The 19,877-nt window shown below is 39.3% G+C and overlaps 1 protein-coding gene across 5 annotated transcripts in view; it reads left to right on the plus strand.

Annotated features, from left to right (window-relative positions):
- The window catches only part of syngap1a (synaptic Ras GTPase activating protein 1a), a 151,399-nt gene that overhangs the window by 22,448 nt on the left and 109,074 nt on the right, over nt 1–19,877 (plus strand). For all 5 annotated transcript variants that reach the window (XR_011978213.1, XR_011978212.1, XM_072667387.1 and 2 more), the window contains exons 2-3: nt 10,893–11,023; nt 13,957–14,062. Coding sequence is in view for 3 of the 5 variants with exons in the window: in XM_072667387.1 (XP_072523488.1) it covers nt 10,893–11,023; nt 13,957–14,062 (237 nt within the window). In the remaining 2 variants the exon portion in view is untranslated. The remainder of the gene's footprint in view (nt 1–10,892; nt 11,024–13,956; nt 14,063–19,877) is intronic.

The following is a 19,877-nucleotide window of genomic DNA, read 5'->3' on the forward strand; positions in this document are numbered from 1 at the left end:
CGTAATCTTTAGCATGAGGCTAACATATTTTAACCCCCCTTTTCTCTTATCCTGTTTACACAGGACGCTGATTGGCTCTTGGGCTCTTCTGCCATTTAATCCACAGTCTGCTCTCCATTCAATCAACGTGATGTGTTACAGATGTTGCTGTGTTTAACTGATGTGTAATGAAGGTGATCTAACAAAGCCCAAAATCCATAGATCCATGTGTTATTAGCATAAGCTTATTTAAAAAAACACTGCACATCCAACAAGAACGAAAGTCCTGTACATCTTTTAATACAGCAGTAAAATCATGGTAGATTGCAGAAAACATGACATCCTGATATATTTTACCTTTACCTGCATATTTAAACTAGTCAAAAACCAAATATTCAACCGATCGTTTTCCATTCTGCCGGCAGAATGGCCACTAGGAGGCTTACAGAAAGAGACTACAATCAGCATCAGTGATAGTATGTGCATTGTGGATCAAGAAAAGCCCTGTAACTCATCACCAGTCTGATAAGTTCAGCTTGACGGGTTGAGTTCAGCTGTAATGCAGTGACCCACATTTTGACTATGTAATTTTGAGCCAGCTAACAACCAGAGATGTATGGTAAGGAGGTAGAACTACTTCACTACTGTGCTTAAGTACTAAATGCTGTATCTGAACTCTACTTCAGTATTATTGTTTTCTCCTACTTCCTCTTTTACGTCACTGCATATTTTGGATGAATTTAATACTTTAACTACATTACATTTGTATGTGCTTCATCCTTACTCGTTCCAATTCTAAGGAGGATATAAATTATAAGGCTAATTTAAAACCCACATTTTCATTGCCAGAGCGCTAGATGGAGTCACCGAGTTTGATGAATCCGCCTCAACATTGAGCAGAACATGCAATGCTGCCATTCTTCCTCTCACTCCGCTGCTTCAGTGAGGACACTAACTAGCTCTGTTAGTTTATCTTTAGATGGAAGAAGAAGAACCACCAGAAGAAACACCGTCTTCACCTTCAAATGCTCGTATGTGTCTGAATGGCCTGAGATCTTTTAGCTGTAGTTGAATTGACAGACAGTGAAGCTCAGATGAAACTCTTGTATGTGGCAGGCTGAGTCAGTTTAGCCTTCCTTTCTATTGGGCGAGTTTGTTTAGAGAGTTAACTGAAGACTCATGTTCATGAACTCTGTCTTCTAGAGTCCTGTCCTTCTACTACAGCCAGAGAAACTGTGACAGTCCTTAAGTCTGAGTATCTGAAATAATATAAATGATATTTAAACTTTTGACTGCTTTCTGTAATAACTACATAACACAATACTTGTACTTTTACTTTCAGTACTTAAGTAGTGAATTTTAGAATGAACTACTTGCAAAACTGTTGAAAAAAAATGTTGAATACTTTAGTACTTCCACTGAAGTATGGTGCTTAATGGACACTTCTACTGCTATTTAAGTCACTTTTTTGATAGAACACTTGAACTTTTACTCATGTCTGGGTCTTTATTACTTTATACATGTCTGCTAACAACTAAGAATGTAAACCACATTCTTACTGACCAGTGCCTGTGATCTAACTATCTGACCAGCAGCACATTCTGACTGCTTACCACTGACAGTACTGTCTGTTTATTTTGCTTTATTCTAATGTTATACAGGTAGACACTCTCACTGACCACTGACTTTATGTTTATTTGGGTTTATTCTAATGTTATATAGAGTTTTACAGGTAGACACTCTCACTGACCACTGACTTTATGTTTATTAGGGTTTATTCTAATGTTATATAGAGTTTTGCAGGTAGACACTCTCACTGACCACTGACTTTATGTTTATTTGGGTTTATTCTAATGTTATATAGAGTTTTGCAGGTATACACTCTCACTGACCACCGACTTTATGTTTATTAGGGTTTATTCTAATGTTATATAGAGTTTTACAGGTAGACACTCTCACTGACCACTGACTATGTTTATTTGGGTTTATTCTAATGTTATATAGAGTTTTACAGGGAGACACTCTCACTGACCACTGGCATTATGTTTATTTGGGTTTATTCTAATGTTATATAGAGTTTTGCAGGTAGACACTCTCACTGACCACTGACTTTATGTTTATTTGGGTTTATTCTAATGTTATATAGAGTTTTACAGGTAGACACTCTCACTGACCACTGGCTTTATGTTTATTTGGGTTTATTCTAATGTTATATAGTGTTTTACAGGTAGACACTCTCACTGACCACTGACTTTATGTTTATTTGGGTTTATTCTAATGTTATATAGAGTTTTGCAGGTAGACACTCTCACTGACCACTGACTTTATGTTTATTTGGGTTTATTCTAATGTTATATAGAGTTTTACAGGTAGACACTCTCACTGACCACTGACTTTATGTTTATTAGGGTTTATTCTAATGTTATATAGAGTTTTACAGGTAGACACTCTCACTGACCACTGGCTTTATGTTTATTTGGGTTTATTCTAATGTTATATAGAGCTTTACAGGTAGACACTCCCACTGACCACTGACTTTATGTTTATTTGGGTTTATTCTAATGTTATATAGAGTTTTACAGGTAGACACTCTCACTGACCACTGGCTTTATGTTTATTTGGGTTTATTCTAATGTTATATAGAGTTTTGCAGGTAGACACTCTCACTGACCACTGGCTTTATGTTTATTTGGGTTAATTCTAATGTTATATAGAGTTTTGCAGGTAGACACTCTCACTGACCACTGACTTTATGTTTATTTGGGATTATTCTAATGTTATATAGAGTTTTGCAGGTAGACACTATCACTGACCACTGACTTTATGTTTATTTGGGTTTATTCTAATGTTATATAGAGTTTTACAGGTAGACACTGTCACTGACCACTGGCTTTATGTTTATTTGGGTTTATTCTAATGTTATATAGAGTTTTGCAGGTAGACACTCTCACTGACCACTGGCTTTATGTTTATTTGGGTTAATTCTAATGTTATATAGAGTTTTGCAGGTAGACACTCTCACTGACCACTGACTTTATGTTTATTTGGGATTATTCTAATGTTATATAGAGTTTTGCAGGTAGACACTCTCACTGACCACTGACTTTATGTTTATTTGGGTTTATTCTAATGTTATATAGAGTTTTGCAGGTAGACAATCTCACTGACCACTGACTTTATGTTTATTAGGGTTTATTCTAATGTTATATAGAGTTTTACAGGTAGACACTCACTGACCACTGACTTTATGTTTATTTGGGTTTATTCTAATGTTATATAGAGTTTTGCAGGTAGACACTCTCACTGACCACTGACTTTATGTTTATTTGGGTTTATTCTAATGTTATATAGAGTTTTGCAGGTAGACACTCTCACTGACCACTGACTTTATGTTTATTTGGGTTTATTCTAATGTTATATAGAGTTTTGCAGGTAGACACTCTCACTGACCACTGACTTTATGTTTATTTGGGTTTATTCTAATGTTATATAGAGTTTTGCAGGTAGACACTCTCACTGACCACTGACTTTATGTTTATTTGGGTTTATTCTAATGTTATATAGAGTTTTACAGGTAGACACTCTCACTGACCACTGACTTTATGTTTATTTGGGTTTATTCTAATGTTATATAGAGTTTTACAGGTAGACACTCTCACTGACCACTGGCTTTATGTTTATTTGGGTTTATTCTAATGTTATATAGTGTTTTACAGGTAGACACTATCACTGACCACTGACTTTATGTTTATTTGGGTTTATTCTAATGTTATATAGAGTTTTACAGGTAGACACTGTCACTGACCACTGGCTTTATGTTTATTTGGGTTTATTCTAATGTTATATAGAGTTTTGCAGGTAGACACTCTCACTGACCACTGGCTTTATGTTTATTTGGGTTAATTCTAATGTTATATAGAGTTTTGCAGGTAGACACTCTCACTGACCACTGACTTTATGTTTATTTGGGATTATTCTAATGTTATATAGAGTTTTGCAGGTAGACAGTAAATTTGGGTTTGTTGTTTACAGGTATAGTTTTACTGCATTTATCAGCTGATACACCTGAATGTAAACCATTGAGCTAATTCATTTCAATTTTCAAGCACAAGCAAGTTGTAATTATTATGATTATTATTTTATTTTTAGCAGGCATAGTTAAAGAACATTGAAGCTGCTTTTCTGACTTGAATTCAGATTATTTGAATCGTAGTGTAAGCCGTTGTAATGGTTATTTGTGAGTTCAGTACGCATTCAAGTCAAGTAACATTAAAACACAATGCCTGGGTAGAAACTTTACTCACTTCTTGAAAGTGCTTGTGTGCTGAACGCTCACATCAGGTGCTGTACTGCTGGCCTTCGGAGGATGTGACTGTAGAGTTGCTTTGGAAGCTTTCCAGGGGCCCTAGCCTCAGCAGTGCAGAGGTTAGAGCTGCCCAAATCTCTCTAAATCTATTTAGAGACATCTTCCCACTCTAGCGCCAAGCTGGTAACACCCCCAGGCAGATATGCTGAGGCAAGATTAGACCCCTCTTTGCTTGAATGTGCACCAGATGTGCGCACACAACACAAGGCCTTAGAAATGTGGAGAGCTGAAAGAAAGAGATTTCGATTGAACTGTATTAAACACTGCATCTCCAAAAATATCTGGACACCTCTTCCAGTTAAAGCTTCTTTAAAATGCACCCACTACTGACTCAGACATTCACACACACACACACACACACACACACGCAGCTTGTATAATCTCTATATGAAAAGCTTTGTCAGAAGAATTGGACCTTATAAGTGTCTAAGGTCACCAGCTAGAGGGGTATAAAGCCCCCCAGCATTGGACTGTGGAGCAGTGGAGCTATGTTCTCTGGAGTGATCCATCCAGTACTTTTGCAAGTGCAATTTGTAATCCAGAACTGATCATCCAACACCTGTATCTGACCTCAGTAATGCTCTTGTGGACTTAATGTCATTTAATCCTCACAGCAATGTTTGAACATCCAGTGTAATGCCTTCCCAGAAGAGTAGAGGCTTTGCCTGCAGTAAGGGAGGAGCAAACTTTAATACCCTTGATTTCAGAAGAATGGAAAGAACAGGTGTCCTTTTGAACGTCCTATATTGTATCATAAACCTTTAGGAATACAAACTACATAATAGAAAGTGTAAGGAGTATTTTAAATGCTTGGATGCAAAGTAATTTGCAGTGTGTGTCTACCTGAAGTCTAGAACCCATGGACAGCACCAAATGCTGTGTTTGCTCCGTTGAGATGCTTCATCAGGCCTTTACTGCATTTAGAAACACCAGTGACCTTGTGCTGTTGGCAGCATTGATATGTCCATGTCATAACACCTCTTCCATCATATTTGACAGATGATGCGATCGACTTTGGATCATCTACTTTAGTGGTCTTCCAGATTGTTTGGTATTTCTGAGCTTGTCAGTGCCAAATGTACCAAAATGGTTGAATTGGCATCTCCTTTGGCCATGAAACTGTGTATTAGTCATTTGTCCAAATAATTCTGAGCCTGTCAAAATGGAAGGACTGTGTAAAAACAACTGTACTTTTTAAACTGTTAGTGAAATGCCTTTGTTAAACCACTTGAATTCAAACTAATCTGATTGCTTGGTCTTATCTATTTAGCTAGTGCACAGAAGCACAGTTACCAACAGAATATCACTGTCCAAATATTGACCCAGCTGCAGATTCAGTTTATTGGCCATGGATAAAAATATCTGCATTGCTATTAGCTGATACTCAAGATTGTAATCAATATCTGTATTGACTGATAATCAAGATCATTTCAGTATTGGCATTGACTAATAAAAAACATTACAATATCTGTATGTCAGGTAATACTCAAGATTACAATATCAGTATCTGTATATCGGGCAGTACTCAAGATTACAATATCAGTATCTGTATATCAGGCAATACCGAAGATCACAATATCAGTATCTGTATATCGGGCAGTACTCAAGATTACAATATCAGTATCTGTATATCAGGCAATACTGAAGATCACAATATCAGTATCTGTATATCGGGCAGTACTCAAGATTACAATATCAGTATCTGTATATCAGGCAATACTGAAGATCACAATATCAGTATCTGTATCGGGTAATACTCAAGATTACAATTTCAGTATTGGTATTGGGAAATACTCAAGATTACAATATCAGTATTGGTATTGGGAAATACTCAAGATTACAATATCAGTATTGGTATTGGGAAATACTCAAGATTATAATATCAGTATTGGTATTGGGAAATACTCAAGATTACATTATCAGTATCTGTATATCAGGCAATACTCGAGATTACAATATCAGTATCTGTATAATCAAGGTTAAAAAATCATTAGCTGTCTAAGGCAGTACTCTGTTATTACTTTGATATTACAATATTTGTTTTGGTATTGGCTGATAATTAAGCTTAAAATATCAGTATCATACTCAGGATTCCAATATCAGTATTAGTATCAGTACCGGCAGTTACTTAAGATTTCAGAATCAGTGCTGGGATCAACTGATACTAAACATTACAACATCAGTATCAGTATCGGCCAGCCCTCAAAATTACGATATCAATATTCGCAGTACTCAAGATTATAGTAGCGGTATCAGTACTTGCAGATACTTCTGTATATACTACTGGCACTGATACTAAACAATACAGGATCGGCCAATACTCAAGATTACAGTATCAGTATGTGTTTTGGGCGATACTCCGGCTGAAGTTGAAATGCCTGTATGTTAATCTGAGCGGCTGTAAGAACTCTGGACGTCTAGGAGCTGATCATGTGAAGCTTTCTATCATTCATGAAGCTCAACCTTGAGTTACTCCAGGAGTGAAACCCCATCAGATCGTGGTTCTTCCCTCAATTGGTTGTAAATGAGAATATGCACTTAATGTTCTTTCTTTGGTAAAATGCCCCCCCCCCCCACTCCCCTTCACCACCTACATATGCTTTAGATTCAGAGAGAGAGAGAGAGATACAGTGAGATACAGCGAGATGGTGGTGGTTGTGGTGGTGGGGGGGGTGAGAGTGGGGAGACTATTCACTCTTGCACATCCATGATGGTTGCTATGGGAACAAAGTGTTGGTTCCCTCTTCTAAAATAGTTCTTCTCCTCTCGTCCCTCCTTCTCCTTCCATCACTCCTTCCCTTCCTTTTTATTTTTTTTGCTCTAGTAAAAGTCCCCACTCTGATCTCTCTCTCTCTCTCTCTCTCTCCCCTTCTCTATCTCTCCCTCTCTCTCTCACCTAATCCCTCTCTTATTTAGTGTTTTTTCGGTCTGTTCCGTGTTGGGTTGTCATGGCGACAGGCTGGGGGCGTGTAAGCGTGTGAAATAGAGTGGGCGTCACGGAAGTGACATCTCTTGGGCTATAACCTATCTTCCTCTCTCTCTCTCTCTCCCTCTCTCTTTCTCTCTCTCTCTCTCTCTCTCTCTCTCTCTCTCTCTGTGTGGGGGCGAGTAGGACACAAAAGCAGTGTCAGAATGAGTTTTAAATTCCTCGCCTCTGTATGTGTGTGTTCTGTGTGTGTGTGTGTGTTTGTGTGCATCATCTATACTGCACCATACAGTCCATATCCAGCGCTGAGTAGTCCTCCGAATGGGTTCCAAAAAAAGCAGCAGCAGCTTCCCCCGGCTCTGCTGGGGGTTTGCTTAGGCCACATTGGAGAGGAAGTAGCTCGTTTAGCTTGGCTCGGCTGCTCGCTGTGTAACGCGCTTGCTTTCTGCACGCTTTAACCCTGTTCTCATTCAATTATATGCATCATTTTCAATCAACTACAGTACACCAAATGTCCAGAAGTATGTAGACACCTGCTAGTCCAGCATTACTCCTGAAATCAATGGTATCAAGGCACTATGACACTGTGGTCCAAATGAATAAAACCTATATTAAGACAATTATTTTTCTGAAATGAAATGTTCAAATATGCAAATTAATCATTCTATAGGTACACGCTTGACATAGGGTTCAGTTTAGCTAGATAACTAGAGCCTAAAGTCAAGCCTGTCCATCAAGACAGTAAGCCCCTCTCGTCTTCTTCTTCTTCAGTGGGCCTGGCTTGACTTTAGTTTCGAGTTATCTGGCTAAACTGAACCTAAGGTCTAGCCTGGCCAATAGATGAAGAGCTAAGGGACATTCCTATTAAGAAAGGCTTGACTTTAGGCTCAGTATAGCCAGATAAGTAGATCCTAAAGTTAAGTCTGGCTGATAGAAGAAGAGCAGATGAGGCATTCCTGTTGGACAGGCATGACCTTAGGCTCAGTTTAGCCAGATAATTTAAAGTCCTGCCTGTCCAATAAGAATGCCCCTCTCTCCTTCTTCTTCTTCTTCAATTGGCCTGGCTTGACTTGAGGTCAAGTCAAGTCTGGCCCATAGAAGAAGAGCTGAGGGACGTTTTTGTTGAACTCGGCTTGACTTTAGGATCAGTTTGGGTAGATAACTCGTACTAATTTGCATTAAACAGAAATCGACAGTGGAAACAGTGGATCAAGGTCAGGTTCAGAAATCTTGTTTCATTTTGTCTACATATTGAATATAAACATTTTTACAAAATGTTATGCATAAAATGTTCTAAAACTCAGGCTATAAATTATATATGTACAATCCCATCTTTACGAACCTTCAGAATATATAGATAGGGATGGAACTGGAAAATGTGGCGTACGTAAGTGCTATTGACGTGGAGATTTCTGGCTCAGAGTGTGAGGAAAAAAGGGAAATCGACTCCAGCCAATGAGATTTTACGCCAGGTTTAAATCCCTCTTTTTTCTTTGATGATTGGTTGCTGATACAAAGGAAATTACCATATTTTGATCTGATAGCATTGTGCAGGAGAGAGAGCTTTACAGTGACACCTGTGACAACAGTCGTGGTGGATGTTGGGTTAGAATGCTAGCATTTCATAAATTTTACCCAAAATATGTATTTTGGACATTTTCTTTTCTACACTGGTATAACAGAAGACATGTTATGGAAGCAAAATTGCCCAGTCTATGATAAAACAATGTTTTTGCTTGCAGTGTTTTGCCTTAATAAGGAGTTTGTCCCCCTTTACTGCCACAGTAATAGCCTCTACTCTTCTGGGGCTCCTATCGAGCTGTGTGTGCACAACTGACCGTCTATGTCAGTAACGGGTGCACCTAAAATTAGAGTTCACTTATAAGGAGGGCTTTCTGGCAGCACATAAATAATATATATTGCCACTGTCCTACAAAAACATAATGTGAATCTGTCGTTAAAATTTGTAGTGACGAAATTTCATGACGACTAATAGAAATGATCCAAAATGTCCTGAGATAGATACTTTTAACATTGATGTGAGGTTTTTGCATGGCAGTGATAATTGATGTATATTATTTCTGTGCTGCCAACGGACAAAAGTATCCAGAAAGCCTTTCTCATTAGAGAACTCTAATTTTACTGTGTGGAATGTGGAAATAAACACAGCTGAATCGAGTAAAGTCAATGCATCACTTGTTCTGTGTGTGTGTTCATGTGTCTGTTTACTGATGTGAAGAGCAGATTCATGGCATTCTCCCATGCATATAACTCCCAGTGTTTGTATGTGGGTCCTCTCTTCAGTTCTTCACTGTCATAAGCACAAATCGTTTTATTTATTATTTATACACTTAAATAATATATATAACTTTTTAAAAAATAAAAGTGAGTGATGCCTTTGAAGAACCATTTCTGGTTCCATAGAGAACCATTTTTGGAAATGAGATCTTGGCATGAAGCAACCTTAAATGAGTACATTTAAATGTAAAATTTGTATGAGTACATGTATATCCATAATTTCCAAAAAACCCTCTGAACTCAGAAGGGCTGATCATCTGAAGCATTGTATTGTCAATGAACCTTCAGTTATATCAGGAGGATAAACTCAGACTCCTCAGACTGTGGTTCTTCCCTTGACCTCATGAGACCCTGCGTCCTCATATGGGAACATTCCAGTTCTGCATCTTTGCATCACGATAACTCATTTTTTAAAACTTTGAAACTTTGGCCTCATATGAGGACATTGTATTTTGCAAAATGACTTCCTGTACAAAGACTAGGTTTAGTTTCACACTTGTTAGGTCCTACTAATTCCAAATTAGTATAGGAGAAATGAAAAATGCACACCAAGCATTTTTCCCAGGAGGTTAATTGATTGGGAAAAAAACATACAGAGTCATTTTGGTTCCATAAAGAGCCATTTTTGAGAAAGAGCTGTGAGCGTGGAGAATTTTTTAATTGGTAAACAATCTTTGCATTCTCTTCTTTCAGCGTTGAAAGGGTTCTTCACATACACCTCTCTTTCACAAAAAAGTTTGGTGGCATGTGTTGTTCCATAAAGAACATTCACTTCATCACTTTCAGATACAAATTTATTTGAATAGGTTCTTCACACATTGATCTGCTTGACCAAATGGCTCTTTGTGGATCCAGGGAGTGTTGTTTTACTGAAAGATTTCTAGTAGTTAACCCCAGTGTCTGTTTCTGCATCTGTAGCATATTGTTGTTTTCTCACAAAAACGCTGTGTCAATGTAAAAAGTCTTTATTCCAAGTCATTTTGGAGCATTTCTATTGGTCTATTCATCATGACACCTCGACACAGTGTAAAGACCAACTTCATGATTGATAACCATGAAACGGAATTCTTGATATTCCTGATATTTAGTAAGTAAACATAAACCCATTGACTTCAGATCAGTACACGTGTAGTAGAAGGCAGTGGGCTGATGCTGAAGCATGTGCAAATTGACTTCCATTGTAACTGTACTTCAGTAGTACAAAAATACTGTCCATGGTAATCAGGCATATGCTACAGGTCCAGCAGATAGATGGTGTACCTCTTGAGTACAACTAGTATTTCAGTACTTATGTATTTAAAACTCTCTCTCTCTCTCTGGCAGATGGAAGGTGTGTGTCTCCGTGTTCCCGGCCTCACACTCCTCTGAATGGCCACGCCCACGACTCCCCCGGCTGGAGCCGTCCGCTCCGCGTCCGAGACGGAGACCAGTTCTACATGCTGGACCAAGAAGAGGTGAATGCAAACACATAAATATGTTCTAAAACAAAAGACATCATTGTAATGGGTACTTCTTGTGCACCATTATTGCGCAAAATGCTGTACTGACTGACTAACAGTTATGGGACATGAGATCCGACCACAAATACAAATGCGATTTGGAATTTGAGCCCAGTGCTTAGGATGGTAGAAGCTGTGCTACTTCTGTGAGAAAGGATTAGAGATCCACACAGAAATACCTGCAGATAACAGCAGACACTGCTAATACTCTTCATCCCCAGCCTCAGAACCAGTTAATCTAGTACTGAGCAGTTAGCAGGAGCACCAAATATAAAGATTAGACTCTGCCACAGTCTGATCAAACCTGGAAGCTTTGTGTTTAGCTAATGTTCTCTGTGTCTGATAACCAGCATGTCTGAACACATATGTGTAAAAGTAAATGTTAAAAATTGAAGACTGGAAATATTCCACATCCATTAGGCCCCTGCATTTGATCCAGAATGCCGCATATCTGCATAGCTGCTGCCCACATCAGATTCAAAACCCTGATGCTGGTCTACAAAGCCTATAATGGACAACAGTGGTCAAAAGCTGATCTGTACCAAGAGCACCTCGAACTTCAAGTACGACTCGACGCGCTTTACCATCTTTTATGATCCGAGGAAGACAAGCACCTTTTTTCAGTCCTGGCACCGAAGTGGTGGAACGAACTTCCCGTGGTGGCCCGAATTGCAGAGTCGCTTGCTATCTTTAAACACCGACTGAAGACCCACCTCTTCAGAGAAGTGTAGTGTAGAGTATTGTGGTCTCCATACTGACCTCTGTATTTATTATTATCTAAGCTTAGAGGGATCTTTGGATACTAGTCTATACAAATTAGCTAAGGGTATTTTCTGAGTAAACAGTGAAGCACTTTTGTAAGTCGCTCTGGAGAAGAGCGTCTGCTAAACGCCTTCAACAGTAAATGTAAATAAGTTGATTGAGAAATAAATATCTGACTATATTAGCTTTGAATATCAGTGCAAAGATCACTGCACAGCACTGTGATATCAGACAGAACTGTCCACAGCCATTACATTGAAATGCAGAGCAGCCCTGAAGAGGGCGCTGTGGGAACTAGAGCGTCAGAAATGATTAAAAGCAGCGAAAAAAGAAATAAAATCATTGTTGAGAAATTGCAGAAACATTAAAAGGCAAATAAGCAATATTAAAACAAGAAACACAAAATAATTCATCAGAAGAAATTCACCCCTTTGTTTTCCATACATTTCTTATGCATATTAAAAATCATGAGCTTGCATGAGGATTGCAAATTGCAGCTGTGCTGTGTTTCCACTGTTTGGCCACTAGAGAGAGCAATTGTCTTTCAGTGAAGTCGCAGCTGCTTCTCTTCCTCACCACCTCCTTCTGCTTCCTACGTATAAAGTGGAGTTAATGGGCCATGGATTTATGCAGCTGTCGCATGATACATAGGTAGATTCGGACGAAAAGAAAGCCCAGTGCTCAGGATGGTAGAAGCTGTGCTACTTCTGTGAGAAAGGATTAGAGATCCACACAGAAATACCTGCAGATAACAGCAGACGCTGCTAAAACACTTCTCAATCTTCAATCTCCAGCCTCAGAACCAGATAATCTAGTACTGAGCAGTGAGCAGAAGCACCGAATATAAAGATTACTCTGCCACAGTCTGATCAAACCTGGACGCTTTGTGTTCAGCTAATGTTCAATTTTTCCCCAATATCTGAGCTCTTGCTGGTTCGTTTGCTGGTCCTCCTAGACAGAAGATGCAAAGTGTAACTATAGTAACGGGCTTTCTGATGATTTGCTTTAAGGGTGTATGATTGATCAAGACTGGAGTTGGATTAACATAACCGTTGCAGTAATTCTGATCTGGCTGTTTAGACCGAGGTCTCGTAGAGGTCAGACTTTAGTACCACATGTGAAAATGTCACATTCAGCGCTGTTCCCTGCAGTGTGAACATAATCTTAGGCCATGTTCATAAACATCTGGATATTTTTCTCTCGACCTCCAGCAGCGTTGCTGAAAATCTCTCCTTCCACACAAGAACGGCACAATGACTCTACTCTTCGCTCACATGAGCGTGCTAGCCCAGCAGAGGGCGCTAATACCCTTTTTTTTATAGTACTTAAGAAGCAAGCGCAACGGCCAGTACAGACCTAAATACAGCACAGAGAAAAAGCACTGTACATTATGCAAAAGCACCTGCTCTGTACATTATGCAATGTATTTTAGACTTCTGTACCACTACTTTAGATGTTAACTGGCTGTTCAACCCTGCCTAACCTCCTCCCTGCTTTAAAGTATCCTTTCACAGCACATGTTAGGAAGAGAGCTGTAAGAGGAAAATAAGCAAAAAAATGCCATATTGTCTTCTCTGTAGCTGATTTGATCATTTATTTTTCTTCTGACAGGTTCTAGCTCCTCAGCTATAGCTAGTGGGTATTTCTTCTTTAGGATTGTCTAACATTAAGTTAGATTTGATCTAATGAACAGTATTCATTATTACATACAGAGACTGTGGGAAATTGACCTTCCCACCCTTTCCATTGCATCTGATCGGCATGTCAGTATGTCAGATTATATGTCACTCACATCCGGAGTTACAAGGCTGTGAAGACAAGTCGGGATACTTGACTCTGCGCCTCACTGTGCCTAACTGGTGGTCCATATGTCTGTCATCGCATCTGCCTCCTGAAGTCGCCATTAAATTTTACTGTTTCACAAGTTTTTACAAAATAGTTTAGAAAACTGGCCTCTGATATAGGGCTAGGTGTTTCTAATAAAATGGCCTAATAATGTGTGGGCCAGCAAGCTACCCTGATGTGTTCATTGAATGTTGAATTTTGAGTACCTAATCTCTAAGTATGTATTTCATATGAATGTGTGTGTTGTGTGTCTGTCTGTCTGTCTGTCTGTCTGTCTGTAGGTTCATCCTCTGCTTATGAGCGACCGGCGCCCTGTCTCTCACCGCACCAAACTGCTCCGCAGGACTGTCTCCGTACCTGTCGATAGCAGGCCCCACCCTGAGTCAGGTAAACACACACACACACACACACACACACACACACACACACACCGACACACAATTGCACACTTACACACAGACACACACAAAACACACAATTACGCACATACACACTTACAAACACAATCACACACACACACACAATCGCACACATACGCAGTAACAAACACAATTAAACACACACACAATCTCTCTCACACACATGCACACAATTGCACACATACACACTTAAAACACAATTCACGCACACACACACACACACACACACAGGTTACACTGTGTTAATGAGTGATACTCAGGATTTGGTGCCCTTCAGGTCCCTAAGATGGTATTTATGCTATATATATATATATGTTACATTGGCTTTAATTTATTTATTTATGCAAATGAAATATGAAATTTGTGCGTATGTAAATGAACTAGAAACTGGCGCTCACTGGCGCTCCCTGCTGGCATTCTGTGACACTACACTGCGCTATTAATATTTGTTGCCAAGTATTGGTTGTTGTTATTATTACTATTATTATTATTATTATTTCTTTTTTTTATTATTATTGATAATATATTGTGAAATAGTGCTCCAGCTAAAATGACATTAACGTTCATAAACTGTAGTAATATGTGCTGGCATCTATACTTACACATCTATAAATGGGTCTAAGTAAATAGTTTACAAAGTTTGTCTTGAAGCCTCTAGTTTCACTGTATTTCATCTCTTTTGTGGTATTACCTAATTGTAGCACCTTTTCACATTCCTCTGCTGCGGGTTGAGGAGGGTGAAATGGGGGTGGGCCTAGGGTGGGCCTGCAACATGTTGTGCAAAAAAAATAAATAAATAACTAAAATAAATCTTAATTTCTTCCTGTGTTAGTATCAGCGTCTTGACATGTTCACATTAATTGACATCACTTTTGAGTACAGTAAAAAAAAAATATTAAGTAGTTAAAAAACTGCATTTTTTAGTTGATTAATGTTATAATAATTATATAGTAAAACATTTAGCTTTTTATTTTAAGATTATGTGTAATTGTTCTAAATATTGCAGCATTTTCTGTTATCCCTTAGTTCCCCAGTCAACCCCTTAACACTGACAATTCCCCCCTGTAAAAATAACGGTTGGGTCTTTCGGACATCGTGTTGAAGAAGTGACATCATCGACGTCCTCTTACCTGTACCATACCTTACTTTTTACATACATTTTCACATAAAAATGTTTGGCACAGTGCCAAGTACAGATGTATCTGGGGTAGAAACACCAAGTGTTTGCTAGCATGAAAAGGCCTTAGCCTTCCTCTTCACAAAGGGCACCATTCCTGAGAATGACTCCACTGTGAGGAACACCTCACACAGTATCCCATGCTCACTCACTCAGGTACACCTCAGCACACACACACACACGTGTCTGTTTTGCTTTTCAGTTTGCTCCCTTGCCCTCATTACACACCTCCAGTCTCACTGAGTGTCACACTAATCATTAAAACGTTGGACTGTGTGTGTCAGCAGTCAGAAAGAGGCTGTGTATGTTTGCTTTTGTTGCCTAACCGAACCGCTGGGCACGCAGCGTGTGTATCGCTGTTCCGAAGCCAGAGCTGGCCAGTGGAGAGGAGACGTAATTATCAGTCATGCATTAAAGGCTTTTAATTCATTAGTCTTACACAGTTTGTTTACTGTGCATGCCTACACGCCATTCTCCAAATTACACCTCAGATCCAAACCTCAAACCTGTAAACACTGTTCATTAACTCTTCATTAGCCATGAAATAAACGATTCAGAGCTTCTAGATCTGGTACTCTGTTCATAAACACCTATGAAGGGTTTTAAGACTAACACTGAGAATGCTCTGAGAAGCAGCTCCTGAAAAGAAAACCTAAGTTTCTCAGATATTCTCAGTAGAAAGTGTTGATCAAACGTCATGATCGGTTATTGGTCATGTCGTGTGCTGATATTATGCTACATTATACAGCGTACCATAAACTAAACAAGATACCATTTGAGTTTAAATTAAATAAATAATTCAATTTTTTCATTTGCATGAACAAAATGCAATGTTCCAAATGAACTAAATGGACAAAAGTATTGGGACACCTGCTCATTCATAGTTTCTACTATATTCAGAGTACACAGTGAATCGAAACGATGTTCCTCCAGGACCATGGTGCAACACATTACACAGTGCAGACAGAAACACAAGTGCAACACGGAACAAGTGCATACAGACAGTACAACACAACACAGACAGTACAGTACAGTACACAGAGTGCAGGCGAGAAAGTGTAGCAGGCAGGACTCAATAAATAAATTTGACAGACTGAGCTTGTGTAGAGATTATAGTGAAAATAGAATGTGCACTCTATGTTATTGTGGAGGGTCAGCCAGAAAACAGCAGAGTGCAGCACAGGTAAGTGCAGTACTCTAGCAGCTACAGGTAATGTGCAAAAATGCAATGTGCAGCTATGCGCAATGTATGTCCAGTGACGCAGTAAGGCTATTAAAAACAGTTTCTCCTCCTTTTGTTGGAGTAACTGTCTCTACTGTCCAGGGAAGGCTTTATACTACATTTTGCAGCATTGCTGTGAGAAGTTGATGGCATTCAGAGCAGAAAACTGAGTCTGCAGTAAGCACAGGATCTCCAAGCTGGACAGTTGAAGACTGGAGAAACATAGACGTGTCAGCCTGGATTTCTGCTGAGGAACACTGACGGTAGGGTCAGAATTTGGTGCCAACCTGCCTTGTTCAGTTCAGACAGTTCAGGCTGGTGGAGGTGGTGGAATTGGGTAGGGGATGTTTTCTTGACTTGCTTTGGGATTGTTAACACCAGCCTATTTCAGTGCTGTTGCTGACTATGTGCATCTGTTCATGACCACAGTTTACCCGTCTTACATTTACAGTGAAGCCATTTAGCAGACGCAAAAGTACTTCATGGTAAAGGTGCATGTATTTGTCACTCTACTATGTACACACACCCAAAGCAGTGGGCAGCTAACTCCAGCGCCCGGGGAGCAGAGAGGGTAAAGGGCCCAACAAGCCTGGGAATCGAACCCACAACCCTGTTATCGATAGCCTGGTGCTCTAACCGCTGAGCCACCACTACCACTGTTAACTCTGAAGATATCCTTAGCTAGTTTGTATGGGCTAGGATCCAAATGACACCTCTAAGCCTAGATACCAACAAACACAGAAGTCAGTATGGAGTATCTTCTAACAGCTATGTCCAGCATGATAATGAGCCATGTCACAAAGTAAAAGTCTTAAACTGGTTTTAATGATTATGACAGTGTGTTCAGTGTTCTTCAGTGGCCTTCCTAGTCACCACATCTAAATCCATCAGAGCACCCTTGGGATGTGGTAGAACAGAAAAGATCTATCCAAAAAGATCTTGCTGCACTTTAGTTGCTGCCCATGCTAATATGTCCTCAGGATGGTTATTCAGGAATAGTTCATTTGTTCATGTCTGAATAAACATTAAAGCAGTGGAAATTGATCCCATGATGCCTCTGTGGGGGCAGATTGCAGAGTAGAGTGTAAACACAGTAGGCTCAACGGTTAGAGTGCTGGGTTATTGATAACAGGGTTGTGGGTTCGATTCCCGGGCTCGGGACAGCTGCCACTGTTGGGCCCTTGAGCAAGGCCCTTTACCCTCTCTGCTCCCCAGGTGCTGGAGTTGGCTGCCCACCGCTCTGTGTGTGTGTGTGTGTTTACTACCACAGGTGGGTTAAATGCAGAGGACACAAATATGTGCACCTTTGTACCTTTAAGAGTGTGTCCTTGTGAAACACCACATGTAAGAATCTGATCTACACCAGGGTTTGTTAATTCTGCTCCTGGCGACCCACAGCACTGCACTATTTTGGCTGTCCAGCTTGCAGAGAACATCATAGGAAAGGTTCCAGGAACGTTAGCCTGTTCTAGGAACCTTTTGAAATGTGGTGGTTTGGGATGTGGTAGAACAGACGTTTGAATTGAAGTTGTTTGAGCTCAAAATAGAGACCCTATCCAGTATAAGTGTAGCGTTCCTAATAAAGTGCTTGGTGAGTGTATTTGACAGTGATGTGCATCAAGTTCCAACAAAAATACTGTTCCATTGTATTTCATTATATTTTTGTTATATTTTACAACAAACACCCACATCAATAGAAGTGTTACACAGAATAAACACTCGGTACACCATTTGCACATTCAACATGAGATCTGTTGTTCTGTTGTAAAGCATTTCTGCGATTCAGAGACACATGGTTTGGTTATGGCACTGATGATATGTAGTACCATGAAGAGCAGCAGGATGAAGAGCCACTTGCTCCAGAACAATGGCTGATGATTGATGCTTCCTTTTTCTCAACTCCAAACAAAACGGGCAGCTCGCCAGTGCCAGTGATCAAACTGAAACGATGATTTAAGAGTGTAAAGTGCAATGAGAGTTTGTGCCTTGATTTGTGAGAGCTGGTTTATTGAGCTTTTGAAAGGCAGTGCTGTTGATATGAGCGCGTTATCACAATACCTAATAAGAGCAATTATGTGTAGGGGTTTTAGAAAGGGAAAATCAAGGAGTGCTGCCTTATGTTTGATAAATTATGCTTCATTCATTTGACTGATGAAGGAGTGAGATGTCACCCTCTTTACTAACTAAGCAACGTGATAAAATAAATATGTTAAAGTAATGGCAATGTGAGTAATAATAATAATATGTAGGATGTCATGGATATCTTATATAAAGTCATGGATATATAATATAATATATATTTAACAATATATCATATTAAGATACATATGAAAAAAATTGATTTGTTTTTTTAGTGTAATATTTTTTTCCTCTAAAATTTGACCCATTTTTCCTCTCTAGTCATAGATAACCAGTTACACAACCCACTTGTTAGTACTCTCCCCCATCACATGTAATTCTCCTGACAGCGTAATGCCTCCTCCGACGCATGCACAACCTACCACTGCCTCTTTTTGAACAGACGTTGATGCAACGTCACCAGGCAACCAACGCGCTCTGAGGAAAATGCAGAAGAACCCATAATTCATCGGCTAGCAGAAGCCTGTGTAGGCCAGTCATGCTCTCTCAGACTCTGGCTAATGATGGCAGGCAAAAAGACCCGGGATTCAAACCAGCAATCCTCAGGTCGTGGTGACAGCACCTTAGTCCGCAGAACCACTCTGAGCCATAATGATAGTGTTTCTGAACAGATAGACACTTACTGCCTGGATAAATAGCTTTAAATATCAAAAGAAGAACTGAATAAAACATGAAGAAGTAATTTTAAATATTAAGTTTTATTATTTAAAAAATATATTTAACTGAATAACATTTTTTTTTAAATGGGCAGAAGTCTCTCTCACTATCATATAATATAACATCCTGTAATAAATAATAATATACAATTTCTTAAAAAAACAGCTACAATAATTAAATAATCCAGTTAAGATATTAAAATTGGAATCCACAAATTGGCCTTTCTGAACAGTTGAGTCTTAAACACTAGAACTGACAGACAGTTGACAGTCAGGAATCTCATTTCAGCCAGACAGCATATTGCAGTCTGAGAAAAAGCCTGGTTGATTGATTGAGCATAATTCAATCCTGGGCACTTGATGTCAAGAGCTGCTAATGGACCAAAGACTGCAGGTAGGAGCTACAACATGTACAAAATCCTTCAGGTATGACGCTGTTTCACCATGGAGACAGCCAAAAGCCAATGCGAGAATTATAAAATCAATTTTGTAACCAATAGGGTGCCAGAGCAATTATAAAAGCGTAGAACTGATGGCACTCTGCTTTCACACCCCCATCAATGTCCTGGCAGCACAATTTTTGTGTTGC

The sequence above is a fragment of the Salminus brasiliensis genome, chromosome 2 (genome assembly GCF_030463535.1).
Source record: "Salminus brasiliensis chromosome 2, fSalBra1.hap2, whole genome shotgun sequence".
Classification (NCBI taxonomy): Eukaryota; Metazoa; Chordata; class Actinopteri; order Characiformes; family Bryconidae; genus Salminus; species Salminus brasiliensis.